Source organism: Cutaneotrichosporon cavernicola, assembly GCF_030864355.1.
Source record: "Cutaneotrichosporon cavernicola HIS019 DNA, chromosome: 5".
Taxonomy (NCBI): domain Eukaryota; kingdom Fungi; phylum Basidiomycota; class Tremellomycetes; order Trichosporonales; family Trichosporonaceae; genus Cutaneotrichosporon; species Cutaneotrichosporon cavernicola.
The window spans coordinates 1,585,068-1,612,257 of record NC_083397.1 but is presented as its reverse complement, the minus strand read 5'-3'; the positions used below and the strand labels follow the sequence as shown (position 1 = coordinate 1,612,257).

The 27,190-nt window shown below is 57.2% G+C and overlaps 10 protein-coding genes across 10 annotated transcripts; 5 read left to right on the top strand and 5 right to left on the bottom strand.

Moving 5' to 3' along the window:
- Positions 1-3,770: 3,770 nt before the first annotated feature.
- CcaverHIS019_0506510 (uncharacterized protein) lies at positions 3,771-4,853 on the top strand (the record flags this gene model as incomplete). Its single annotated transcript, XM_060601834.1, has 2 exons — positions 3,771-4,062; positions 4,111-4,853. 2 exons carry the CDS (start codon positions 3,771-3,773, stop codon positions 4,851-4,853), a joined length of 1,035 nt encoding a protein of 344 aa, XP_060458288.1.
- Positions 4,854-5,333: 480 nt separating this feature from the next.
- CcaverHIS019_0506500 (uncharacterized protein) lies at positions 5,334-5,757 on the bottom strand (the record flags this gene model as incomplete). Its single annotated transcript, XM_060601832.1, has 2 exons — positions 5,334-5,660; positions 5,707-5,757. 2 exons carry the CDS (start codon positions 5,755-5,757, stop codon positions 5,334-5,336), a joined length of 378 nt encoding a protein of 125 aa, XP_060458287.1.
- A 5,695-nt stretch (positions 5,758-11,452) lies between these two features.
- rcd1 (uncharacterized protein) lies at positions 11,453-12,676 on the bottom strand (the record flags this gene model as incomplete). The annotated part of the gene is made up of 2 exons (XM_060601831.1): positions 11,453-12,141; positions 12,247-12,676. The coding sequence occupies 2 exons, from the start codon at positions 12,674-12,676 to the stop codon at positions 11,453-11,455; spliced, it is 1,119 nt and encodes a 372-aa protein (XP_060458286.1).
- Positions 12,677-13,387: 711 nt separating this feature from the next.
- On the bottom strand, positions 13,388-15,139 carry CcaverHIS019_0506480 (uncharacterized protein; the record flags this gene model as incomplete). The annotated part of the gene is made up of 5 exons (XM_060601830.1): positions 13,388-13,705; positions 13,742-14,041; positions 14,075-14,285; positions 14,334-15,071; positions 15,111-15,139. 5 exons carry the CDS (start codon positions 15,137-15,139, stop codon positions 13,388-13,390), a joined length of 1,596 nt encoding a protein of 531 aa, XP_060458285.1.
- An 805-nt stretch (positions 15,140-15,944) lies between these two features.
- CcaverHIS019_0506470 (uncharacterized protein) lies at positions 15,945-17,379 on the bottom strand (the record flags this gene model as incomplete). The annotated part of the gene is made up of 3 exons (XM_060601829.1): positions 15,945-16,779; positions 16,869-17,209; positions 17,263-17,379. The coding sequence occupies 3 exons, from the start codon at positions 17,377-17,379 to the stop codon at positions 15,945-15,947; spliced, it is 1,293 nt and encodes a 430-aa protein (XP_060458284.1).
- A 492-nt stretch (positions 17,380-17,871) lies between these two features.
- On the bottom strand, positions 17,872-19,003 carry NAG1 (uncharacterized protein; the record flags this gene model as incomplete). Its single annotated transcript, XM_060601828.1, has 3 exons — positions 17,872-18,421; positions 18,666-18,759; positions 18,796-19,003. 3 exons carry the CDS (start codon positions 19,001-19,003, stop codon positions 17,872-17,874), a joined length of 852 nt encoding a protein of 283 aa, XP_060458283.1.
- A 598-nt stretch (positions 19,004-19,601) lies between these two features.
- Positions 19,602-21,029, top strand: NAG2 (uncharacterized protein; the record flags this gene model as incomplete). Its single annotated transcript, XM_060601827.1, has 2 exons — positions 19,602-19,964; positions 20,100-21,029. 2 exons carry the CDS (start codon positions 19,602-19,604, stop codon positions 21,027-21,029), a joined length of 1,293 nt encoding a protein of 430 aa, XP_060458282.1.
- Positions 21,030-21,492: 463 nt separating this feature from the next.
- CcaverHIS019_0506440 (uncharacterized protein) lies at positions 21,493-23,571 on the top strand (the record flags this gene model as incomplete). The annotated part of the gene is made up of 2 exons (XM_060601826.1): positions 21,493-21,813; positions 21,964-23,571. The coding sequence occupies 2 exons, from the start codon at positions 21,493-21,495 to the stop codon at positions 23,569-23,571; spliced, it is 1,929 nt and encodes a 642-aa protein (XP_060458281.1).
- A 471-nt stretch (positions 23,572-24,042) lies between these two features.
- CcaverHIS019_0506430 (uncharacterized protein) lies at positions 24,043-24,549 on the top strand (the record flags this gene model as incomplete). The annotated part of the gene is made up of 3 exons (XM_060601825.1): positions 24,043-24,220; positions 24,256-24,479; positions 24,538-24,549. The coding sequence occupies 3 exons, from the start codon at positions 24,043-24,045 to the stop codon at positions 24,547-24,549; spliced, it is 414 nt and encodes a 137-aa protein (XP_060458280.1).
- Positions 24,550-25,447: 898 nt separating this feature from the next.
- CcaverHIS019_0506420 (uncharacterized protein) lies at positions 25,448-26,174 on the top strand (the record flags this gene model as incomplete). Its single annotated transcript, XM_060601824.1, has 6 exons — positions 25,448-25,596; positions 25,628-25,731; positions 25,765-25,794; positions 25,825-25,899; positions 25,931-26,009; positions 26,042-26,174. 6 exons carry the CDS (start codon positions 25,448-25,450, stop codon positions 26,172-26,174), a joined length of 570 nt encoding a protein of 189 aa, XP_060458279.1.
- Between the last annotated feature and the right edge of the window lie 1,016 nt (positions 26,175-27,190).

The following is a 27,190-nucleotide window of genomic DNA, read 5'->3' as shown; positions in this document are numbered from 1 at the left end:
TCCACAGTGAATTTGCGGGGGGTATATTGCGCCATGGGATTTGTGTGGGCTCGTCCATTACCTAGGCTATGTTATGTCTATCTGTCTATCCACGGCCCAGAAACTAAAATCCACACGTATTCCCCATGTTGAATCACTATGGGTTGGTGTCACCGGGTCGTGGTTATACCAAGACATTACATTCAGCGGCATGCGTTGAGCGTCTGCCACATGCCGTCCCCAGAATCGTCGCTCTGTCACAAATGCAATTGCGCTCAACTGCGTATTCATTACGCGATTGGTTCTTGCACTGTCGTTCCCGCGAGTGTTTCTGATGTGCGGTAGTTCCGAGTGCAATGCCTATCTCGTATCCCGCGATGGCACAATCGCGAGTTGGACCGGGGGCTGTCAACTTGTCACCTGTGAATTACCGCGGTATATTGTAACCGGTATAAGCGGCGGAGACATGGATTGCGGCGGAGATTGCTTAACATTGTTCGGGCTGCACTTTATGAATTTCAGGTGTGAGCGTGTGAAACGGCCAGATAAAGATACAACTCATCAGTGAGCTAATGTCGGCATGGGGGATATGAGCATTTGGGGCCAAGGGAAAGAGAGACTGGCCGAGCCCGGTAAAACGAGGGGTCGCGGAGAATACCTAAGACATCGGGATGGTTCAGTCTAGTTCAGTTCTGACACGGTTGCTCGGGCGTGTCAGTGTCAAGGGTTCGATTATCGCCCCTGGCATTGTGGCCGAGCTCGAGCTCATCTTGGTGAGGTGGCAAGTGGCGACGAGAGAGGAGTGGAGGGAGATGGAGCACGAGGACGCTAGAGATAAGCAACAGTGTCACAGCGTCCCGAGGATGGCGAATCAACAGCAATGCAACCTCCACTGCTGAAATGGGTTGCGAGCTGTGACCGGCTGCTCGTGCCCGAGAGCACAGCTTGGTCCTGATGGAATACTGTCAAACACCGAGTTGCAGAGCTGCGGGACACGGTTCAAACGCCAAGTCAATTAAGTCAAGTTGCAGTCGACCTATCCCGGAAACATGTCGGAACGGGTTAAACACTGACCTTTTGCGTGTGTGTGGGCATCAAAATCGCTCTGGCTTGAAGAAAGATGTCCCTATGGATCAGCCCTGATTAATGAGTGGAGAATGTGTGGAAAAATAGGGCGCTCGGTGACGGTATTGTAGCCACTGGTAAATCAGGCGCGTACCAAAAACGCCAGTTGGTTGAAGGGTGTTCGGAGTTGTCAGCGTAGGGGTGTCGTTCGTCCGGCGTCTGCTTTCACCAACTAGGAACGCACGGAAGGCGAAAGACTTATCAGATGCATCATACATTTCAGGGGGTTCAGAGAGAGTAAGAAGGCATCGGAACAGAGAGAGTTAGGTTTGTGATGTCAATTGCAACAGAGATTGGGATTCCGATCGACCACATGCAAGCTTTGAGTCTCAACCCTGAAAAAGATAGAGCCCACCTCTGACCCGCAGTAAAGTCGACTTTCAATTAAGCTCCTTTACTATTGGGACTAGTGCGGCAACGGCAATGAAGCATTTCACTTTGGGCCGGTTCAAGGGGTCATGTTACCTACAAAATCCAGTTTCATCCGTTGCAGGGTGATTGTGGCTGACTTGAAGGGTTGAAGGGTTGAAAGGTGACATACTCGGCATGCTCGGCAACATTTCCATGCAGCTGGATGTGTTACTGTACCTTCCCCGCATATCTCCAGGTTGCAACACCCACATTCGAAAATGACGTTGCATCGGCAAAACCTAAAAGCGAGAGCTTGCTGTTCCTCTTTCCTAAGCATTCGGGCATAGTCAATCTCGCGCCGTGCCAATCATGCCATCATTGGCCAATGACCAAACGTTACAACAAGACATGCGACCTGTCGGGATCCGGTCCACATGTCGCCATCTCATCCGACACTGGTCATTGCGATGCAAGTACAGTGGGACAAAAGTTGTGTTAGTATCCGGGAGTGTGGTCAGGTGAGCTGCGAGTTCGAGTTGCCCCGTTGATCCGTTGAGTCGAGTTGAGAGTTGACATGGGTTGTACTGTAATTGCCTGTGCCGTCGGAGATTGGGCGAGTCGGCGGTGGAACGGAGTGAGTGGAGGTATTATACACCTGCACCGCACCGCCTTCACCCTCACCATCAGGGGAAGTGCAGAGGATGAGGGCTACGGATACAGCCTGTATTATTTTTCTGGTTTGTAACCGCGGTTGATGCAAGTTGGAGGATAAGCCCAATGACACTTGATCGAAAAAGAGAGCAAACCCTTGTTGCATCTGCCAAGCCACTGACCACCGCGTCATGGGTCACTGTACGGTTACAATACGGTTACGACCCAAGAGGGAGAGTCAAAGGGTGGAGGGCAAGATCCCTGAAGAGAACTGCGACTTGGGAATGCGTTTGAGGCACATTTTAAGGAACGAGGAACAACGGAACGCCGGACGTCACAGGTGTCTCAGGGACATGTGCTGACATGTGTCCTGCATGTCTTTGTTCAAGGACAAGGAGAGGGGGGGGGGATAAGGGGACCTGGGGGACCTGGGGGACCAGCGGAACCCGGGCGGGGGAGGGCAGGGGAGGAGAGGGGAGGAGAGGAGAAGAGAAGGGAGGGCAGCCAAAGGAGGGGGACCTGGAGAGAGAGAGAGGGTGAGAGGGTGACGGCGGTTGAGCTGTGACTGCATGGCGTGCTCTCAGTATCCTGGCCTTTGGGGTTTAGGAGGTGCGGCGATCGAGGGTTGTCAACGGCATCGCGGCGTGGAGTACAGAGTATAGTCGGATTCGGTGATCATGATCACGGAGCAGCCCAATGTTCAAATGTTCTACAGTAATGTCCAATACATGGACCACATGCCGAACCCTTTGGTTTTCCTCCTTGCCCGCGGGTTCACGTCAGCTTTGATCGTTTGGTATGGTACCCCCCCCTCTCCTTTGGCATGATCATTGACAAATGGAGTAAGTGTTTCCCAAGGTGGATCGAATCGAATCGGATCGGGTGTGAGAGTTGGTGTTGCATTGCGTGGGTGAGTTTGGGCTACGGTCCTTGCTTCAGGAGTTTTCTAAGACATGGGTGACCCATGTGTGCCAGTTTGCGGGTTTGCGGCTGAGGCACGGTATACAATACACGGCTTGTACGGCTCAAGTAGACTACTTGCTCGGCTTTGCTTGGCTGTCCTACCCCCGCCTAACGATATGGCCGTCTCAACCCCATCTCCTACGCCTCCTACGTTCCTCTCAACCTTTGGCTCCCTTTACTCCATCCATATCTACCTTTGCTTATCCTCACCTCCTCCGCACCTATCCACCTCTCCCAAACAGCCTTCCCTGCTCCAACAATTCAATCTCATATCAGACCTTTGAACATCCCTTTCCCCACATCTCTTTCCTCAACCCAATTATTCTCATTCTTCCTTCATCTCATCCACTTGTACTGTACACACAAGTTGTGCCAGTTACTCATCCATCTTCATATTCTTATTTACTTTCCCCATTCCACTTGCACTTGCCGCTAGTCACTAGCTACTAGTCGGCCCGGTCGCCAACCGCGCGGTGCTACAGCTCTGGCCGACACATCAACATCACAAACCATTCATCGGCACATCTTGATCCTACCCTTCCTCGCCACCACAGACATACAGTACCTCACCTTGCTCACCTTGAACAACGATCCAAGTCCCAACGCCAGAGTCTCAACTCTATGACACATTCATCCCCCGACTAGACGCATTCGCATTTCAAATCCCAAGCACTCGAACGAGTTCTTTTCCTCCTACCACCATGGTCGGCATCTACTCAAACTCCATGTCCATTGGTGGCCCACAGCATCCCGCCACGAACCACCAGGAGCTTGGCGAACTCAATTCTCAGCGACAGATCCAGCCAGTCCAACCAGTCTACAACTCGCGCCCCAGTCACTCGGACCGTCCCCGACGCACGCGTCGCCGTTACGAAGAGGTCCCACGTCTCTATTTGTGTAACTGGCCAGATTGCGACCGCGGGTACTCTACTCTAAACCACCTCAATACACACATTGGCAACAAGAAGCACGGTTCCAAGAGGCTTCCTGGAGGTAAGGTTTCATGGTGGCATGACGAGGTCGTTGTTAACGCATGCGTAGAGTTTCAACTTTTGCGTGCCCAACTGCGTGCAGAAGCGCGGAACCGCAACACGCAGGCCACCAATGTGACTTTCGCCTCCGAGATCGCCAGCAGGATTGGAACCGGGCCGGTTTCCCAGCACGCACATGTCGTGGGTACCATGGAACAGAATCCCCACCGCCACCATGAAGCCACGCATGCCCAGGGCGGCCAACATCATCCTGCCAACCCGGCTCGTGTCGCGACTGGGCAGTACTTTGACATGCCAATGGCGAACAACTTCCAGTTCCAGCTCCCCGTGGCATCTGCTGTTGGCGACCCTCACACAGGTCACCACTACAGTGACTACAACGGTCAGGGCTACAATCTTGGCACGTACGCCGCAATGGTCCCTGAACTGCACAGTCGGTACGAGTCTCGCTCGGGCGACTCGTCACAGCGCACCTCTCCGACTGCTCCCCCATCGCAGTGGCCTACCCACGCCGGTTACCCCGCCTCTGTCGCGTACGCCCCTTTTAGTGCCTCGCCGTCGGTCTACATTACGGTTTGCCCCGACGATGCCAAGGCTTCTTGGCAACACATTCCGTCCGACACTTCTCAGACTAGCTCTATCCCTGCCATGTCTTCGGACACGACCCGTCCCACCACGGCGACCACTGCTGTGGACTCTCCAAATGGCGAATACACGTCTTTCGCCCCCCATCCGTCGTACAACACCCTGGCATCGTACCCTTTCGGTCCTACGTGCCAGCGCGACAATTAATGGATGACATGTACCCCAAGTCGGGCTTGCCCTAGATACGTTGGAGAAGCGCCAACCTACTGTGGAAAGATTAGACGCAACAACCGCCCGCTCCACGACCACCCTGCACCATCATCACTTCAGCACTATCTCAGCCTCGGATCGACACATCGTGGACAAGACGAGCTGAAGTGGGTTTCTCCTGTGCGTTGGGGTACAGGCGCAAGCAAGCTGTTCCCTGTCCTGCGCGTCTCACCAATACCCATGTCCGAACAATATATTCCCGACCGCGATTCCCCCCCCCCCCCCCCATTCACAGGTTTCTGTTTAGCTCTCAAGTCGCGTGCTGTCTTGATTCCAATTCCGCGGCAGATGGCAGCCTTCTGTACAGGTAGTTTTGTAGCCCTATGGTCGTTTGTTACGCTTGTGAGTGAATCATCTTGGGAGTTGGCAGCGGCCTCGTGTGCTTCACAATGGTCATGACGGTTGGTCTGGTTCAAACTAGTCCTTGTACAGTACAAGCTCTATCTCGACATCGGTACCACCAGCCGGGAGACGGGCGACGCCGATACAGGTGCGAGCCGGCTTGGGGTTGGGCATGACCTCCTTCCACACGTCGTTGAATGCTTCAAAGTCGCGCTCGAGGTCGGAGAGGTAGCATGTCGCCTTTACAGTATGGCCGAGCGTGTATCCGGACGCCTCGACGACTGCACGCAAATTGGCGAGTACTTGTCGAGTACGATCCTGGACTGTGCCGGAAACCATTGTGCCGTCTGGCCGCATCCCGACCGAGCCGGAAGTATAGAGGAAGCCGCCGGCCTTGACAGCCTGCGAGTACTGCATGAGCAAGCCCTCTGCAGGGTGTGGCACTCACGATACCTGGCAGAGGAGCTGGCGCGTCGTGTGTGAGCGTGTATTCCGGCATGATGATGCTTGTAAGTGGAGTGGAGTGGAGTGGGCAGAGTTGGGGCGAGGAATTGTATTGAATTGAATTTCAATCCCGTGAGATACCGTCGCACTCCCCCACACGGCTTTACTTTCCCCAAGGCACGGGCCTGCGGCTGCATCCTGCGGGCTTGGTCCTCCTTGTCCTCCTTGTCCTTGTCGTGACGCTGACGCCTCGACATCTCGGCCGTACTGTCCTGTCATGAAGATGGAAGCATGGACCTGGACCGGGGCCTGGCGGGCTGCAGGCAGGCTCCAGGTCCCAGGCTGAAACCGAGTCAAGAAAACACCACAATGCTGGAATCCCCCAGTGTACGACTCTGGGTAGTCACCCAGGACGCCAGGACGCCAGGACCCCAAGATCCGCCATTCATGCTTGAGGAATGACGTAGGTGCGGTCCAAGATACCGACCCTGGCTTTTGTCCATGCCACGTGCGACGCAGTCTCCCGCGGTGGCAGGTAAGCGGCGTACGTACCCCTCTCCACCACGCTGCTCACATCCCGCGGTATGGACAAGGCCGTGCCGCAGAACATACCGCGCATACATGTGCAGCGTAACGCTACCGCCTCGACCCGCGTGGCATGCGTACTTTCGGACAACACATGCGGTACTTTCGACAAACACGGTCATCTCGGCCGCCTGTCCCAACCGACCGATTACAACCCAGCCTACCTCTTCGGGCCCCGTCTCAATCCCGGTGATGGGCCCCGATGCCCCTCGATCAGCTGGTGTTCAACTTATACTACACAGATATTTGGAGCAAGGCGGAATCTACCGCTGAAACAAAAACATCAAGGTGGTCGACGTAAGCGCCCCGATCTCCGCCTCGGACGCGACAGGCTCGGCGATCATCACGACCATGTTGCCCACATTCTCGCTATACGTGCCGAGATCAAACGGCGTCAGACCCGATAACCCGGGGTCATTGAGCATCACCCAGTCGGGGTAACTGCTGCTAATGCATTCTAAAGGGACTCGCTTTATGAACGCATACGCGCCGTTCCAAACTCCCGCCACGCCACTCCTGCCACGCCTGCCCAATCGGCCGCTCCCGTGGGTGGGAGGCCGCGCAGCTGCTTCATTCCCAGTGCGAACAAGGCTGGACACCACTCGTCATATCCCTCCGCGATAAGATTGAGGATGTTTGCAACTGGAATCAGCGCCTCCGTAATCAGGCTAACACATGAGCCAACCTGCCGCGTCGGCCTGTACCCAGTCGACGGTGCCGTTGAGGAGGAACGGCGCGTCAGGCCCTACCTGGTCGAGACAGTACACGAGGCTACGAAGCCAGGCTCGGCGGTCTGGCTCCATGCCCACGCGCAAGAGATGCAGGCGGCTGAGCGTTGGACTGTGCACAACCCGTCTCGGACGGGGGGTACCAAGCCATCCCATTCTGGAGGAAGGGAAGTCGTGTTGCGTCGCGCCGTTACGATACAGATAAGAGAAGGCAGGTCCATAGAGGAGGCAATGGAGTCGGTTCTCGCCAAGCGACAGGTTCGGGTCGGGAGGAGGGTGCAGGATGTCAGTTATGACCTCGCTGACGACGGCGTATCGGTCCTCCTTCGTACATTCCACTAAGAGTCTGACGTCAGTTGTGGCGATACGGAGCTGCAGAGGACATACGCACATCGTCAGGGAGAGTGACCAGACTGGGCAGTGTGGTCACGTCGTTGACACGCGCTAGAGCCCCTGCAGCTTCCCTCTCCCTCGAGGTGCCTGCATGTCGTTTCGTATCAGGACTCGACTGAGAAGGCGGACTGGATGCCGAACTGGATGCTGTTGCAGCATGTGGAGACTGCAGAGTCAGAGGTGGCAAAGGCAAGGAGGCAGAAAGGTGGAGGGCGGGCGACCTTGATGGATGGCAGACCGATGCCTGGCATTGGCTGGAGAGCCGGTTTGCGCGTGTTGATCGGGTACATCGCAAACTGCGTGGTGTGCGTCTGGGTGACGATCATCAGAAGGAAAGAGATGTTTATGTTTACATGGTGTTGGGTGGCCGCTGGTGGCGTCGGGGGGAACACTGGTACAAGGTGGAACGTGATCAAAGACGTCATTTCATGTGGCAAGTGGCACTTGGCGGATTCAGTCAGTCATCCGCTCTCTCGTTTCGGCTCTTACGTGGCCAGTGAAGTCGTATCCCTCTTCTTCTACGTCCAGAACTCGGCGCAGTGCGTCGATATGGCTGTCGAACCTCTGGCCTCTGGGCCCGCATCGTGCATAACAAGCCAACTTTTACTTCGCTGACGCAACACACCACGGTACGGCTCGAGTGGACTCATGTCCGCTGCTTCTTGACAAACCAACATGGTTGCCAATAGTTTTGCTTTATCAGGTCTGAGTGGCTCACCGAATCCATTGGATCAAGTTCACGTCCAACCTGGCGTCAGCTTTTACAAAACCCCTTCAAGTTGAGACAGCTTGGGTATTGGTTGTCCGCGAAAGTTAGCACTCACACCGACAATACCTCGTCGTGACCCAGCACCTCCGACTTGAACGCCCTCGAAACGCACAACATCTTGACCACACTTCCGAAAGATTATCGTGTAGCGAATCTCGGGTGGTGAATCTCGCGTAAGTCGGGCCACTCCCCGCATTCCTGGGATGTGCTCAGAGTCATCAACGTGTCCGTAGAAGTACACAGGCGGAAGAGCATTGGACCAGGGTAGGCCCGTATCGAGAGACCCAACGTGGCCGGAGGCGATATCAAGTGCCAGTTCAAGGTTTATAATCATGGGCTCCAAGCGGGCAGAGTCAGAAAAACCGATAATGTTGAGGTTGGGTGAGAATGTTCGCAGATATCCCAGGGTTCCCTTGATCTCGGAGCACCCGACAACCCCGTACCAGCGCCCTAAAATCCCGGGCCAGTTTCCGGTATGTGAACCAGAGCACCCAAGTCCAAATGACAAGTCGAACATTGGCCGAGCAATCGTTGTCATTGGCCGTTCGAATACGAGTTTGTTGTTCATCTCGGCCTCTGCTCCGCTGCGTCCGGCTGTTTCTCGTACCCGGGAGACTGCGGTCAGAATATAATGGGTTGTGTTTACTTACACAGGGTTTGCTGGGCGGGAAGAACAACCTCCCACAGGACGCAACCGTCAAGGTCGAAAGCAGGACAGGACGCGAAAGCCTGAATGGGTTTGAGGGGGTCATGAGGTCCAATGGGAAGCGTTGTGGGATCGACACCGATGTCAGCCTCTTCTTTCTGCTTACCAGGGGCGAAATAGCTAGACTCCGAACCCTCTGCAGAATCCATCGTGAGGAAAAGTGCCTGCAAATGGCAGAGTGGCCGAAGAGCTGGAAGGAGCTCTTGGCGCAAAGGACGAGTGCAGACAAGCCAGAGGAGGCGGGTGAACTCAGGCTGCTCCACACGCTTCTTCACGAAGTCCATTTGATGAGTATTGCCAACTGGAGTTTCATGATAGAGCTTGAGAAGCATGTGGGCGAGTCGTCTTACGCGTGGAACCAATTTGCAGCGATATCTGTGCTCGCCGGGCTCCATCTGCGATATCATCAAGGGATACGGCGCCTCGACACGAGTGGCCAGTGACTCTGCGGAAGACCGGAAGTGATCGGGCTCCGTTTGGATTGCCGAGATTGGGGTCTGGTCGACACGGGTACTGGGAGGTGGCGAAATTGATCCACGCCTGCTGTCCCAGTCATAGGCGAAAGGTGGAGTATGGGGACTTGGGAAACGCGGCTTTCCTTCCACATCAGACAATTCCACTTGGTCTATCATCTTGTCTCGAACGTTGCCCAGTACTGAGCCAGAGCTGTCTCCGCTGCCATCTGAATTATCGACACTGAGCCAGCTGTAGAGCCTCCGGCCGTTCCACACGGTCGCGGTATCACGACTGCCCCTAATGAGTTCCTGAAGCTTGCGCCACCTGTTTGAGAGCACTGTGAACTCGTGGTCGATGGCTTGGTGCCATACTACGTTGAACTTGGGACTCTGAATATTAGCACTTTCCCTCAGGTTACGACTTGCCCGCATCCGACTTTGGAGGTCTCTACATGTGCATTCGAGCTGGCGAATAGTTCCCACCTCATCAAGTTCAATTGACCAGGTCAGGAGAACGATGAGAATCTGCCATCAGGGGTGATTCTGGTAAACAACGCACGTCGTCGACGAGGTCGAGGAACTGAGCTGGCTGGTAGCTTGGACATCTCTTCACGACGTTCATGCTCCTGCGCAGGCTGGCGACACTAGCAGTGGAATATCGAGGCGTCGAACAGGGAGAGGTAGCCTCCATCCGGAGTTTGCTGAAGGTCGCCATCTGCCGAGGAGATGAGTCGGACGTGATCGCGGTCGCAGAAACATTCCTGGGGCCCGACACCTTCCTCCTTTCCTTGGCCCGTGCGCCTGCCTCCTGCATTCGTTGCGTGATCTCTGGTACCTCGCTAATCGTCTCGAGGGAGGAGACAGTGTCGGCTGGGCTTGACTTGTGGGGGGAAGCCAAACCCGGTGACTGATCCTTGGACGTCTCGCGCCCGTGCAGGGAAGCTGCCAGAGGTAGGTTAATTGCTGTCTGGAGAGTGGTCGAACTGACGTTAGAAACGACGCTCGACCTCGATGACGGAGGAGAAACAGGGTAAGTTGAGGAAGGTGGTCTACTGGATATGTGTATCCTGCCAGCGATCGCGTGGGTTGAGTCCGAGGCTCCAGTGCTCCAAGTTCGGGTGACGGCTCGTTGGGAGGGCGGGGAGCCAAAAGTCTCACCTGACCATCGGAGGCCGTTTGTGCTCGAGCTGGAGATGACGCTAGACTTGGAAGGAGGGGAAGATACCAGTTGCTCCGAGGATGGTCGGCTCCGGCTGAAGGTGCCAGTCCCGGGGTTGAGGGAGAAGGTGTGTCGAGGCCGACGAGTGGTAATGTTACTCAGCGCGCTGGGAAGATCGATGTTCCATCGTAACGGGCCGGACTCGGGGGAAGGTGTATAGGGAAGAGGTAATTCGTGGCGGGGTGGAGTTGCCCAAGCGGGAGGCGTACGGTCACTCAACGTGTATATGGTGCTCCGGGGCCGATTGGGGGTTGGGGGAAGTGGTATGTCTGGTGGTCCCCCAGGCATATTGAGGCGGTTGGGCACTGGGGCTGCGAAGCGAAGCAAATGAGGGATGGGAGGGGAAAAGGGAGGGGAAAAGGCTGGGGAAATGAAAGCGCGGCGAGGGGCGTAAACACAGGAACACGAACGTTTGAAAGGATGAAGAGGGGTGCAGGATGTGAGATGATGAGATGATAAGATGATGGGAGAAAGGTTGGTGAGTTGTTAGTGTGAGTCGTGAATTAATATAGGGTAGCACAAACCACTGCTTGTTGCAAGGGAAGGTTGCCATTGTCGCAGGTTAGTCAACTCACCTTCCAACACCGGCCCTTGTCGTCTTTGGACTTGATCGTACAGCTGTTTACATTCAGGTATCCGATGCTAGAGCGGAAGTTATGGATGCGTACTAAGTGGGAGGGGCTGCAGAGGGCCATGTGGGGTACAACCTCCCGATATGATGATGGGGTGGCAGTGGATGAATTGGTGTGTGCGTGGAGTAGTAACGATGATGCAAGCGGGCTTGTCGCGCCCAGTGGTGTGTCCGCAGTCGTACAGCGTCGGCCTGCGGCACTGCTCGCGGCAAGCATGCTATTGGTAAGGTAGGTGTCTCTGTCCTGACGTCGCTGGGCCGCGCTTACTCCTGTCGGCCGTCGAGGTTGACGAGGAGCGTCTGGAGGCAGCGCTTGGTCACTAGGTCACCCTTGAGGAGGCCCCCAAACGTGCCGTCACGGAGAGGCTCAGGGAGGCAGGCGCGGAGAGCCTCGCGCGCTCGGGGGTTGTCGCTCATGCGCAAATAACACCGGACGACGTGCTTGAGCAGGCGGACCGCCTGAGTCTCCACCAGCGTCGAGACCATGTTGGCGAGCACGGCGCCGACAGCGTAGAAACGCTCGTACGTCTGACAAATGTACTGCAGCCCAAGGTCGTCAAGAAGTATCTTCTGGACGATGAAGATGGCGACAGTCTTGCTCAACTCCGAGCCAGTCTCCATGATACGAAGGCAGAGGGGGATGATCTCGGTCGAGAGGAGGAAGTTGATGACGTCGCTGTTATCGTTCTGTTTGACGAGAGCGCCAATGACCCCCAACGAGGTTAAACGCAGGTATTCAAACGGGCGCGTCTTGGAGGTCGTGTTGAGGAAGGGGTAGAGGAAGAGTGGGATGTGGGCATTGAGGAACAAGGATCGCGTCTCCGAGTGAGACGCGACGCATTGCAAGAGGGCGAGTGCGTTGCAGACGCGGTTCGACGCGTGCGCGGTGAGTACAGGCGGCGATAACGCAGGGTAGACGTTGACAATCTCGAGGAGGAGTGAGGACATGATACCTGCAGTCAGCTACTGTGCGTTATGCTGGAGGCTTCTCCAAACTCTGGGGGATCTGATCTGCATGACCAGCCATCATCCCGAAGCCACCTCTGATGTTCACTCACCAAATCCACCCCATAGCACTAACGCGAGGTCCTCGTACATCTCGCGTTTCTTGCTGAGCTCAAGGAGCGCAGTCTCGCGGGTCTCAGGGTCGAGCAGCTCGGTGATGAGGAGATAGATCTTCTCCTCTTCGCTCCCTGCTGGAGGCGGGTTGCCATTAGGCAACAATAAGAGCTTGCCGGTACTTGTTGAGAACGGCGCGCCACTATTCCCCATCTGCGCAATGGCGGCCGAGAGCTGGTGCGACTGCTGCGCGCCGCTCGGCGTGGACGGGAGGCCAGGCGTTGGTGGGGGCGGGTTGTTGAGATGCTGCGCAAGGTTGTTTAAAATGAGTGGCGCGGCTTGCTGCGAGGAGAGTGAGGACGGGAGGTTCTGCTGCATGTTGGAACCGAGAGTTGCGAGAGGGGACTGGAGGTTGCCGCCACCGCCCATTGAGGATTGGGCTTGAGATTGCAGCGCCGACGAGCGGGGGATGTCTCCGCCCCCGGCGTAGCCGCCGTACGCTCGGTTATACATCAAGACGAGTGGACGTGCAGTGACGATGCGGGTGTGGGATAGAAGAAAGAAAGTCGACTTGACAGGTTGTCGAGGCCAGCTGTTGTAGGGCGACGCGGCTGATGATGGGAAGTAATGAAGGTGGTGACGCGATTGGGGCAACGATTAGTTGTTGGAGAGCGGTGCCCCTAGCGGGGCAGAGGGTGAGGCAGGCGAAGGGGAGCGAGTTTGGGGCAGAGGGGGAGTTGCTGGAGACGATGATTCGACAGAGCAAGATGGTGAGTGGATGATGATTGATGATGAGCAACAATGGGTGCTAGCGAGAGATTGGGGAGGATTGGGAGATTGGGACCAACAACTGGTCATCGTCCCCTTCCCCGCCCTCTAACAGTAGACTCACTTCATGAGCCTCTAATCCGACCACCACAGCCATTCCACCCAGGGGTCATAACTAAAACGCCGAGTGTGGCACCATTCCACCCATTCCACCCATTCCACCATCATCCCCTGAATCAATCCAGTCATCTAGTCATCTACCTGACATGCCTATACTACACAAACATCAATACTGTATGTAACAACGAAGAACCCTCTCAATCTCTCTCACCTCTCACCTGTCGCGCCGTGTATTTGACTCTGCTCGACGACCTACTCTACAGTGCTACTAAACGCACGGCGAGCAGTTCCTAACGGACCCGAAAACGCGTTGCCTCCGGCACCCATGCGGGGACGAGTCGAGGGAAGGGCGCTCGACACCTGGCGCGGCGATGGCGGGGGGATTGGTAAGTGCGGAGTGGTCGACCAGCCAGGCAGAGCACTGGGCGCACCAACGGGCGACCCGCCAGGGAGAGGGGACGACACGCGAGAGACGTTGGCGCTGCTCGGCGTGGACATAGCGACAGAGGCAGAGCGGGCCGTGAATCCGGCACGCATGAATTTGCCAGCAGGGAGCGTTCCCTCATGTGCCTGGGGTCAGCACTCGACGATCAAAGCTTCGTTCACCTGGAAATCGAGCGAGATAGTCTGCTGGTCCTGCGCCTCAAAGCCGATCGTCTCCAGGATGCGGTTACCAATGGCATTGACGGCTGCGATATCGTCCTTGATCCGGGTCCAGACCTGGACGCGGTCCATACGGGGACGAGACGACACGACGATACCAGTAATGTGGTTGTCGGGGTCGAGCTGCTCGCCAACCAGTGCAATAACGAGGTTGGACCACACCATGTCCACGGTGAGGTCCTTATTGGCCTTAACGAAGAGCACCCACTTGCCACCGTGCGTGTTCGAAGGGTCTTCCCAAGACTGGCATTAGCGGCGACAGTAACGGCTACCTACCGGACGGATGTTATCCTTGAACATGTGGTAATTGCCATTGTTGACCAGCTTGCTGGGCTGACGGATGTTGTTCAGGTGGCGCCAGAAACTCTGGATGGTGTCAAAGGTGCCAACAGGAAGCATGTCAGCCTCCCATTCGCCCAAGCGTGCGCGACGTTCGGCGTACACCTCGGGTGACGGCTTGTACGACTTGGAGTCATACCAGATGGACCTGGGATTAGCTCTGTATGCGCAGAGCCAGCTGAGCCAAGACACCTACCAAGAATGCTCAAGGGGGAGGCCGTTGGCGATGGAGCGTGGTGAGGGAGGCGGACCTGGCGTGGAGACACTGCTGTGTACACCGCCTTCGATCCCTTTGGTCGGGGAGTGGCCAGGCGTCGAACGCAGGACAATGATTGACGGAACCTCGTCCTTTGAACGGGGTGGAGTCTCAGGGAATCCGTGACCGAGACTAGCGCGGGACTTGAAGCGCAGCTCCTCCAATGTCAACGTCTTGGGCTTGAATGCGCCGATGGGCTGCATGTCCTTTGTGTTCTCGCAGACCGTCTCCTCCTTCACAAGAACCACTCCCGTGCGAGAAGGGGTGGGCGAACCAACACTATCGCCGATCGAGAGTGCGAGCGAGTTTGAGCTATTGAAGGGCTCCGAAGAGGTGCCGTCGGTATCCGAGTTCTTGAGCGTAGCTGTGGACGCACGGCTTGAAAGCTCCTTGGCGGCAGCCTGGGCTTTGTTGTCGCCACCTTCCTTGTCAACCCTGCTCTGGTCGGCTCTCTCATTCTCATCGGTTCTTAGGGAACCAGTACGGCCTGGAGGGGAAGGCGACGGTGTTAGGTTGGCTCGCGCGACAGCACTAGCGGGAAGTTTGAGGCGAGATTCAGCAGTGGGAAGGTTGGTCGAGGCCGTGATCTCGCTAAGAGCGCTCGGCGCTGTCGACGTGGTTAAGCGCTCCGTGATGTCCTTGAGGGAAGGTGGTCTGACTCCACGGCGCGAAGCGGTGCTGGTATTAGCGATGTGGGAGCTACACTGGGAAGCTTACCGGTTGCTGGCTTTCTTGTGGTCTCCCATGATGATGGTTGAACAAGTGGGTGGAAGCAAGGAAAGTGAACAGAGGGGGGCTTGTGTGTTTTGAGTTCTGTGTCGGGGGGTGATCAGAAATCCATCCGTGACAAGTCACGCTTACCGTACTCCCGCGATGGCAATGTGATCGCGACAAGATGTTGCGTTTACAGGGTGGAGAGATGGAGAGACACAAAGTCAAAGATTGAGTCAGGTCAATGGAAAAGTGAACAAATGATAGAAAGAAGAATGGGTGAGAGAGTGAAAGAGGGGGGAAGGGGTTTGAGGTTGAGAAGCAATGTCAACCAAGACAATTATACAGTTAGACAAGAGTGTGCGCGTGTAACGTTTAGACAGGTGGAGGGTTGAAGGGGTGGTTGGTGGTCTGTGCGTAAACCAGAGGCCTCCTCTCACTTCATCCTCGTGCCATTCGTTTACTACAAGTGCACGGGCTCGAGTGCTCGATCCATCTGCATTGTATGCTCTCACTGTCAACGTCAACGTTTTGAGCGCTTGATCATAGTCGCGCTGATGCCAGCATGCGTAATATACCTTTGTTGATGTTTGTTTCATCTTGCAAGATTAGGTGCAATGCCATTAAGCCTCTGACGTCACGCCAACCTCCAATCGGTCACACTTCTTTGCCACCCACCAAGATCCCCAGAAGCGGAACCGAAGAGAACGGCCCATCTGCCGTCTGTAGGATTCGAACGCACGACTTGTTCTCGACCACCAGTGTTTAGAGTCAGGCGCGTTCAGATGACAATGTTCCACAATCCCACAGTCCTGTCCCGACGAATGATACATGCCTAGTTTACACAACAAAGAGGCCGGCGGCACCCATGCCCGAGCCGATGCACATCGAGGTGACGAGCACCTGCTTGCCCTTGGCCTCACCCTCCTTCTGGCGGCGACGAAGCTCAGACACGCCCGTCACGACCTGGCGCACACCAGTTGCGCCGAGGGGGTGGCCGAGCGCAATACCACCGCCGTTGGGGTTGACCTTGGCAATGTCAAGGCCAAGCTTCTCAACGCAGTACGCGTACATACTCCCGAACGCCTCGTTGATCTCGAAGAGGTCAACGTCGCCGACCTCAATCCCGGCACGCTTGAGAACGGCAGGGATAGCCTCAACGGGTCCGATGCCCATCACCCGAGGGCTCACACCAACAACCGAAGTGCCCTTGTGCGTCGCCAAGACTGGCAGGCCGAGCTCCTCAGCCTTGGAGCGGCGCATGAGGACAGCCATCGCAGCACCGTCCGTCACCTGTGACGAGTTGGGCCCCGTCGACCGCTCGTCACCCATCCCCTTGAACGCTGGCTTGGCCTTGATCATCTTGTCCATCGTGAGGCCGTGGCGAATGCCATCGTCCTTGTCAACGGTCAGCGGTGTGCGCTCGCCGTCGGGCTTCTCGGGGTCCGCGAGGACAGTAGTCTCGATCGGCATAATCTCGGCGTCGAAGCGTCCCTCCTTCTGCGCGGCCTCGGCACGGTTGTGCGACATCAGACCATACTCGTCCTGCTTCTGGCGCGAGATGTCGTAGTCGAGCGCGAGCATCTCCGAGGTCCAGCCCATGGGCTTGGCACAGTCAACAGACGACTGGTTCTCGAGGATCGCCGCCTCCTTGAATACAGGGGTGGGGCGAGGGCTCAAGTCAGCACATATTCCAGCTAGATCCAGTCACACAAATCCCGCTGCCGGACGGGTCCCATGTGCCCAATCCACACCAAAACTCACTTGCTCGACATCGACTCGTAGCCGACGGCAACACCAATGTCAATGTCACCAGCACGGATCGAGTCCGAGACGTGGCGGAGCGCCATGAGGCCAGATCCACAAAGGCGGTTGACGGCCTCAGCAGGCGTGGACTCGGGGAATCCCGCCGCGAGCGACGCGGCGCGCACCTCGTAACAAGGCGAAGGAGCGTGACACGTGCCTGCAACAATGTCCTGCACCTGCTCAGGCTTGATGCCACTCTCGGCAATGCCGCCCTTGAGCATCTTGTACAGCAGGCCGTCGGCGGACGTGTCGCGGAGCCCGCCCTTCTTGCCACGCGTGAGCGGCGTCCGGCGCGCGTACTGGGGTCAGACTCTATCCTTGAGGTGTCGTCCGGCTGCCAATGCCCACTTACCGTGATGACGACATCGTCAGGCGATTCCTTGAGGAGGGCGTCGCGCGCGGCAGACGCCATGCCGCGGCGCTGCACCGCGAAGCGCATAGAACGGAGAGGGAGAGCCGAGCGCATCATTTTGAGCAATAGAGAAGTGATGGAAGACGCCTGACGTCGCTGGGTATATACGGGCTTAGGTGTGCGGTGACTAATGGCGGGTTCGGCGTTGTTGGCCCCGGTCGGGTCTCCCGACCCCTAACACCAATCCTTTCACCGCGGCTCACCGGGGTGCCGTGCCAAAAGACGTTCGGTTTTTCGCGGGATGTACGTGTGCATACCGAGTGCTTGGGGACTGAGCTTATCCGAGTGACTCCGAGAATGAGATTGCCTGGGCGTAACTTGATATGAACACGACGCGATCAAGACTTGCTGATAAAGCCCATCAAAATCCCGCCGTGCCGATCAGCCGGCGTTTAGATTTCCGGATGCCACCCCAGCGCACCCCAGCAACGTCCTACAACAATCAGAACAACAGTCTTATACTGACACTAGCAGATGCATATATCTGCTTATATACACTACATACGAACGGCGTCCTGGCACACCGCCCTCTAATATAATCAAAGCCTTCTAAACCTGAGTGGGGTGGTTCAGGCGGAGTGTAGAGTCGCCGTACTTGGCATCCACCTCGTCCTGGACCTTTTCGATACTCTTAAAGTACTTGACGGTCTTGACACGGAGCTCAGCCGTCGCGTCCTCGTCACACACAACCAGTGCCCAGGGGTGCATCTGGAGCGCAGACGCGGTAACCATGTGGTTGATGCCACCCTCGATCATCTGCGAGATCGCGAGCGCCTTGTTCTGTCCGGTCGCGAGGAGAACGACCTCACACGCGTCCATGACGGTCTGCACACCGACGGTGAGGGACATGCGGGGGACGAGATCAAGGTTGTTGTCGAAGAAGCGCGCGTTGGCGACAATTGTGTCGTAAGCGAGCGTCTTGATGCGAGTGCGCGAGCTCAGCGACGAGCCGGGCTCGTTGAACGCCACGTGCCCGTCAACACCAATGCCGCCGAGGAAGAGGTCGATGCCGCCGACAGCCTTGATCTTGGCCTCGTAGGCCTCGCACTCGCCGTGCAGGTCCTTGGCGTTACCGTCGAGGATGTTGGTGTTCTTAGGGCTTTTTGTTAGTGGAGCTCCAGGGGAAAATGTGGAAGACAGGCGTGGAAGGCGAAAGCAAAGTTGCTCAGTACTGATGAGCTGCCGACGACGATACCAGCGGCAACAGGGGTAGGTCAGGCCACCGTACACCCGAGCTCGCACCTCTAGAGAGGAGCTGCTCCATCCGGCCAGCCACTGGGTCGAAGCCACCAAGCAACATGCGCATTCACGCATCCAGGTCTCACAGCAACAACAACACTCACTTGATGTCAGTCAGGGAGAAGAAGTTCTTGAACATGAACGTGTGGTACGACTCGGGGTGGTCGCGGGGGATGCCGACGTACTCGTCCATGTTGACTGCCGTCAGCAAACCACCTTGACCTCAAAACTCACAGGTGATGACATCCTTGAACGAGACCTTGCCATCGTTGTACAGCTCGACGAGGCGCCTGTACACAGGCATGGGAGTCCCGCCAGTCGGGAGGCCGAGAACAAAGTTGGGGTGACCCTCCCTAGGCTCGAACGCGTTGATGCGCTTGGCGATGTAGTCGGCAATGTAGGCGCCGGCCTGCTCCTTGTTGTCGCGGATAGTGAGACGCATGTTGTTTCGATGGATCGGGGTGAGTTGGAGTTGAGACCTCCCCTGCCAAAGTTCTTAAAGAAGCGTGCGGAGCAGCAACGTGCGCCAGTGTAGAGGCCAGAGCGGCGATGGTCATGTCGGCATGCCTGCCGGCGTCGGACGGGCTGCAGCTGTAGGGTTGTCAATGTGGATGAATGCGGGGTTGGTGGCCCATACAATTTCCGGCGCTTTCGCCGTTCTATTCAACCGCTGTGGCAACTGGGGACTCACGAAACAATCGATAATATCATTTCGGCAAAGACGCCGAGTTTGTTTTGACTCATCTTGATGGCAAGTTCCAGATCCTCCACCCCACATCTTACAGTGGACGTGGTTCATGACTCATTCAGCCTAGCCAGGCCAGGGAGATCGGAGACGCAGTCCCAAGTAGCTAGAGCCGCGCCCCAAGTTGTTGAACTTGACCCGCGTCGGCGCGCTCGGCGCATTCGGCGAGTGATAACACCCAGGTGCCCCACAACGTCACCGCGCACACCGCACGTTCCAACTTTGATTCTCTGGTGCAATGCAAAACAAAAAGGCCAGCTGACACGGCTTTGCTCGTCATCCCCCTCACACCACCATGACTGACATTGTGCGCTTCACCAACGGCTTCATCGCCATGCCTGACGGCACGGCGCTCAAGGGCGACCTGTATGTCGACACGACGACGGGCCTCATCATCGCAGGCCAGGAGAACTTCTTCACGACTTGCCAGCGGCCATCGCGGGTCGTTGACCTCGATGGTGGCATCCTCTCTCCAGGCTTGATCGATGTACAGATCAACGGCGCGTATGGTGTCGACTTCTCCGACGTCGAGCTCGGGCCTGGCGGCAACGACAAGTACCTCGCTGGCCTGGACCACGTCGCGGAGCGTATCGTTGAGACGGGCACGACGTCTCTTGTGCCGACCATTATTACCCAGAAGGAGGAGCTGTATGCCAAGGTGAGTCGACAAAGGGAAGGAGGTGGATGCGGTGGTGGAGGCCGAGTTATCAATAATGGGTGCGGTGGCGTTCCTCGTCACTCCCAGCTCAGATTCGCCTTCTCTCCCAGCTACACTGAAACATGCTCACACCAGCTCCTCCGCCTGCTTGCGCCCCGCTCGAGCAAGAACTCGGCTCACATCCTTGGCTACCACGCCGAGGGCCCGTTCCTCCACCCGGACCGCAAGGGGATGCACACCACCGAGCTCCTCTTGACTGCCAACACCACTCCTCCCATCGATGCGTTTGACGCCGTATACGGCAAGGACGGCCTCGACCAGGAGGGTGTCAAGATGATCACGGCGGCGCCCGACGTTGAGGGCGTTATGGACTGCATCGAGCCGCTCACGAAGCGCGGCGTCATCTTTAGCATCGGCCACTCGGACGCCAACCTCAAGCAGGGACAGCAGGCTGTGGCGCGCGGCGCCAACATGATCACCCACTTGTTCAACGCTATGCCTCCCATCCACCACCGCGACCCCGGTCTCGTGGGTCTACTCGGCGAGACTGACGCGCGGCCATACTATGGCATCATTGCAGATGGGCTTCACCTCCACCCAAACACTGTGCGGATTGCGTACGGCGCTGCTCCCGATCGCTGCATCCTCGTCACCGATGCGCAGTGGATCCTCGACCCCACCCTCCCCGACGGTCTGCACCACTGGCGCGGCGGCTTCAGCTTCCACAAGGAGGGCCTGCGCGTCGTGCTGGAAGGGACAGACACGCTCGCTGGCTCTGCCATCCCGTTCTACCAGTGTATCGGCAACCTCTCCCAGTGGGCCGGCATCACTATCCCACAGGCGCTTGTCTGCGCGACATATCACCCGGCGCAGATGCTCGGTGGGCGGGTCGCGCAAACAAAGGGCCAACTCAATGTCGGCTTTGATGCCGATCTCGTCGTGTTCGGCTGGGACGGTTCCCTCCGCTCCACTTGGGTCATGGGCAAGGAGGTGTACCGCAACCCCGAGATTGCCAGCGGTAACGTGCTGCGGCCGCGCACCGAGGTCAACGGCAAGGCCCACTAATGGCCTGGCTGGTCGGGTATTTTGCCGATAAAACACTACCGTATCAAACATAGAAAATAGGCTGCCCGGGTTTGCCGCGGGGGCATTTGGGCATATTGTGATGGATCCATTTTGTTGTTCTGCACCTAATTGTTCTGCACCAGATCAGACCCGAGTCCTGTTTGGAGCCGTGTAGAAGAACACGGCGCGATACGAGGTCAAGGTGGGCGGTGACATTGCAAGACCAACGTAACGGACAAAAGTTGCTGTTGGATGTAGAAGACGAAGACCGGGGCGGGGTTGACCCGGCCATCCCGGCCAGGCACGCCGAAAGGAAGATCGCCGATCGGGTCATCCGACTTCTACAAAGCTCCAAGATTACACCAGCACCGGGTAACTCGTATCCAACTCGCGTTGCCATGGCCCGCGCTCATATTCTCGACGACGCGGTACATCCCCTCTCACCGTTACACACTCACTGACAATGTTCGTGTCCGACTACCTCACTCTCGGCTCTGGGCGCAAGATCTACTACGCTCACTCGGCGCCGGCCACGCCGTCGACCAAGGCGCCCGTCGTTGCCATCCACGGCCTCGGCGGCTCGTCGGCGTTCTGGCTTCCTGCATTGGAGTGCTCGGGCCTCACCAAGGACCGCGACGTGTACGCGTACGACATGGATGGCCATGGTCAGAGCGACTACTCTGGTCGTGAGCCCGACATCCAGAACTACATCGACGACATCGGGGACGTCCTCGATAAACTCAACCTCAGCCGCGTCATTCTCGCTGGTCACTCGATGAATGGAGTGAGTTGTCTCTGAGAGTCAGAGAGAAGAGAGTGGAGAAGAGGGAGCTGTGCTCAACGCCACGGTACCTACCCAGCGCGATACGCCTCGTTCCCAGCTTGCACCTTCAGAAGCCACCATGACTGGCTCTTGGACAGCGACTAACGGCAGACCATCACTTCGCTCTTCACCGAGAAGAACTCCGACCGCGTCGAGCAGCTCATCCTCCTCCACCCCGTGCGTAATCTCCCGCCCGCGGTGAAGGAGAACATGAAGGGACGTGCCAAGGCGGCCAGCACGGCCAAGGGTCTCAGCGGCATTGCGAACGCGGTCGCCTCGACTGCTGTTGCCAAGGTCGTTGCTGCCTCTGACTTTGCTACGTGCGCCTTTATCCGCGACCTTGTGGCGACCACCAAGCCGGAGGCCTACGCCGCGGCCTGCCTCGCTCTTTCCAAGGCCCCGTCGGTCGACGGCTCCAAGACCCCTATCCCGGTCCACATTATTGGCGGCGCTGAGGACTACCTCGGCAGCCCAGACGCGGTGCGCCAGTGGGCAGCCGAGATTCCCAACGGCAAGGGTAGCGTGGTGGTCCTCGAGAACGTCGGACACTGGGGCGCAGTCGAGGCGCCAGCCAAGGTTGGCCGTTGCATCGCCATGGCAGTCGCGCCGACGTCGTACGACATCCTCATGGGCACTTTCCGTTCGCCGTACCTCTACACGATCACGTTTGATGTGCTGGCCCGCAAGCTCAACCTTCGCACGGTTAACGAGGCGTCCGGTGGGCACAACTGGCTGGACGTCAGCCCCGACGGCAAGACGCTGTACGCCACGGTGTGGGGAGAGCCACCTAAGTTGACGAGCTACGACATTGTGCACGGTGGCGAGTACGCGACGACCAAGATCTCGCGCAACGTCCCCTCAAAGTTCATGTCGGGGTACGTGTGCAGCAACAACAAGGCGATGTATTCGGCGTGCGGGCCGCAGGTGGACACGTTCCTCGTGGACGACAACGGTACGCTCCTCGATCAGCCAGCCGTGCAGAACTTCAACCTCCTCAACGGCCAGGAGAAGAACAAGGCCAACGGCACGATGGACTTTGGCGGCTTGCGGCACGGAGGGCACTCGGCCGACCTCTCGCCAGACGGCACCAAGCTTTATGTCGCTGACATTGGGCGCAACTGCGTATGGATGTACCACGTTGATCGGGAGACGGGCCTCCTCACTGAGGCGTCCAAGAACATTGCGACGCGTCCTCACGACGGCCCGCGCCACGCGTGGCCCCACCCCAACGGCCGTATCGTCTACTCGCTTCAGGAGCACTCGTCGTACGTCGACGCGTTCCGCCTCACGGACGACTCCAAGCTCGAGTTCATCGAGGGCGGCTGCATCATCCCCGACGAGAAGGACCATGACAAGTTCTGGGCCGACGAGGTTCGCCTTTCGCCAATGGCTGATGTGGTGTTTGGCTCAACCCGCGGCCTCGAGAAGGCCACCCTGGGCTATGTCACTGCTTGGAACCTTCGACCAGACGGCACGTTTGCGAGCACTGAGGCCACGCACCGCTTCCAGACCAGGACGTCGGGCGGGTGGGCCAACGCCATCGCCGTCTGCCCCAACCTCGGACCTAAGGGAGAGGTGTTCATGACCCTCACTGACTCGGAGGAGGGCTTCGTCCAGATGCTCGCATACACGAGCGACAAGGGCTTCGAGGTCGTCGACGAACTCAAGCTGAGCACCGAGCAGGAGCTCGTCATGTGCGCCACCACTGTTTGGTTGTAGATTAGGAACATTATGCACATATCATTAGCATTGCAACCAAAGCGGAGAGCGGAGGACGAGCGGAACAATCCAACCTGCGCCGCACAGCCCACTGGACGGAACTGCCGCGGTACCCCGCGGCGCCCCAGACACCGTTTTGTCGCCGGTGCCGATCCGATCGGACATCCCGATGCCGCCTCAGCTGTTGGAGACGCCCAAGTCACCGTTGAGCAAGTGCCCGGCAGGCGCCTCCGACTATGCATGGCCGCCGACCCGCCGAGCACGAGCAGGTGGACGACAAGGAGGATATTGTATCGTTCTGCCACCCGCCAAGGTATCGTAAGTCCGGTGCCCGAAAGCCGTTTGCTTATCGGTATTCGGGTGATTTCACGATGATGACATGGATCAAGCCGGCTGACTCACACGCGACACAAACTCCAACTCATTCACTCATCCAGCTCGACTTGTCCACTTGTCCACCACACACCCACCATGCCCAACCCCAACGTCTCCAACATCAACGACTCGATCTCGCCCAAGATCCAGTCCCTCGTTCACCGCCTGTATGCGGCGAGCGACGTCGGACCCGTCGGCCACCAGCACTATGTGGACCTGTATGCGCCGGACGCGACGCTCGTCATGGGCCCCGCGACGTTCAACGGCCACGAAGGTGAGATTCAATAATACGAAACGACTGACAAACAGGTATCCTGGGCTGGCGCCAGAAGGGATGGGAGGCTGTTGCGGGGCGCACCCATATCTGCCAGGGCGTGTTTGCGGGCAAGAACCCCAACGAGGTCATGATGTACGGTACCGTCGCGTACGACATGAAGGACGGGACGCGCAAGGAGGGCATCGAGTGGTCCGCGCGCCTGCTTACCGACGGCGGCGCACCGGAGCCCAAGATCAAGTTCTACCAGGTGTTCATTGTGAGTGGGCGATAGGTGGGCAGTAGGGCGATAGTGTGTGGATGAAGCTGACCGTCAGACTCAGAAGTAGATGGAGAGTGTATGCAATTATGATCAGCACCGCCGCGAGGCAATGAGGGAGTGGTGCAGCACCGCGTCGAGGGGTTTTGGACATCGTTGGAGGCCGTGGGAACAGGCAGGCTGCGAGTTATGATGACGACACACCTCTTTGTCGCAACACGTCTTGAATGTCAACCCAAATAGGGTCGTCCACATGGCATGGCCCACATGGGGACCACGTTAAACTCGTGACGGAGCTGCACATGTTATGTCTCACGTCATGTCTCGCCTGCTGCCGAACTCGCTACCTTTAACGAGCGGCATGAAAGGGGCAAGTATGCGCTCGCCGGGTCATTGTGCCTCGAACGAGATTGCTATTATGCTGAGATCAGGTCCACTCACCATTCCGCAGCTCCGGTCCAAGAATACTGACCGGGGGATCGCTGACGCTAAGACGGGCCCAAGCCTGATTGATGACATGGTCGGCGACGTCAGCGGTATTGGGACGCCGCACGGAGGAAAAAAATGTTTGGCTTCCGTCGGCGAAGTCGAGGTGCTGGGTCGATGAGCGGCTTTTAGGCACTTGACGCAGACGTTGAAGCAACGCCGCACAGAGAGCCGCACAATTGTAGGCGGAATGCGGAACTCAGACCACACCGACGGAATGTTCCACCCGCACCGCTTGCGCTATTTCAAGGAAGGAATGCTGGAATGCCTCGATGGAATGTCTATGGCAAATGTCAGTATACGACACTCCCCACATACTTTGGCGGAGGGAGCAGTGGCAGATGCGTTTCCGACGGCATCGTCGGCGACGTCGCCGACACCGCCAAGCTCAAAGTGGCGACATGTACATGTATGAACATGTATGAAAGGAGCCGTCGCACTTTCCTCTTCACCCCTTGAACGAACACAAACAGCCTACATACATGCTGGCTCTCCTCTCCCTCCTCCTCCTTGTGGGTGCCACATCCATCCCGGACCCGGGACATGAGCTGCTCCGCGGAACGTTCGGCGAGACCAGCCAGTGTCTCTCCGTCAAGGGCGGCCTCCTACGCAGCCTCACGCCGGTCGTAATGTTCGTCTTTTCTGTAAGGGTGCTGACGTAGAACGGACTGCAAGGGCGTACAAACCCAGTCGTGGGTCGTGGCCCACGACGAGCCCGGTATCGTCCGCGTTGCCGGGACGCGGTTCTGCCTCGACGCTGGTAAAGGTGCGCCATCATTTTTTGTTATGTTTAACACAGACCCGATGAATGGGAGCAAGGTCACCATCCGTACGTCCTCCCTCATCAGGCTAACAACAGGGACATGCAACAGTAACGCACCCGAACAGAACTGGTTCTGGACCGATGATAACCGCCTCGCCCTCGTCGGCATGGGTACGCCCAACCTGGAAAGTATTGACACCAGGCCTTTGCCTCGACAACACGGACGGACGCGATATGAACGGCAACCAGGTTCAAGTGTGGAGCTGCACTGGTGGCAACACGTGTGTTTTTTCAGAGGATAAACTGACCCAAGAAACCAGGTTTGGGGCGCCCCGGACCGCGGGCCGTGTGGGCCAGCTCCATGCACGTCGTTCCCGTTCCCCCGCCCGAGCCCGCGCCCCAGTCACCGCCCAAGCGGCCGCCCAAGCCACAAGCCTCGCTCCTAGCCTTCAAGACTCGTGACGTTGTTAAGCTCAGAATATTGTGCGATGGACACTACTGGCTATGTATTCTGTGTATTCTTCCCGTGCGATGGACACTACTGGCTATGTATTCTGTGTATTCTTCCCAGCTTCTGGAATTCTGTACCGTGGCGTTTCGAATACCGCAGCCTAAGAGATATTTCAGCCGTTTACTGCGCTATTTTCGACTTGAACGTCATTTCCAGATTTATTGCTCGCGATCCAAGCCCTGCACGACTTGAGCGGGACCGGATCCAAGTCCTGCACGACTTGAGCGGGACAGGATTCAAGTCCTGTCCCATCAACGTCGCGCGCGGCTCAGTCTTGTCCCATTAAAGTCCTGCCACACTCTCTATTTCGACGCTCGCGTTAACTGTGGCAGTCGTGTTCTGTCCTGTAGAATGGCAAGCTTCACGCTGGTTGGACTTGCCCATCGCTTTGGCTTTACTATGCTGAACCCCCTACACCAAGCCTGTGGGACGGTCGGTGCCCCGTTAACGTTGCGTATGGCCATATGCCGTTTATTGATCAGCAGACAGGCGTCACAATCTCTTCCAGCTCATTACAGTGAGGAGTTGGGTGTTCGAGTAACGCAAGTCAAGTCGGACGTGAGGTGCACGAGATATGTTTGGGATATCGGGAAGGCACCAACGCCAAGCCAGGCATGTCTGGCATGTTGATGCCAATCTCCACGACACAGATTACGCCGCCGAGTGCCTCACGCTCAACCGCAACCAGGTCCCCTGGAAATCTGATCCAGCGTCACTCAACATTCTCCTGCGCGGAAGACGAATGGACTCTCGTCCACATCTCTTGAAGCTTTATCATGTTTTAGACTACCGCACAGGTTGGCAGAGGCACAGATATATATAAAAACGCTCGCCTGTCGGACGTGGTGGTGCCGAGGACCCTGGTCCTTCTGGCCTCTGCGGCGACGAATAGCGACGTGGCTCGGTAACCTATAGAAGTTAACCTGTAGCAGGCAATCAACAATGTATCAG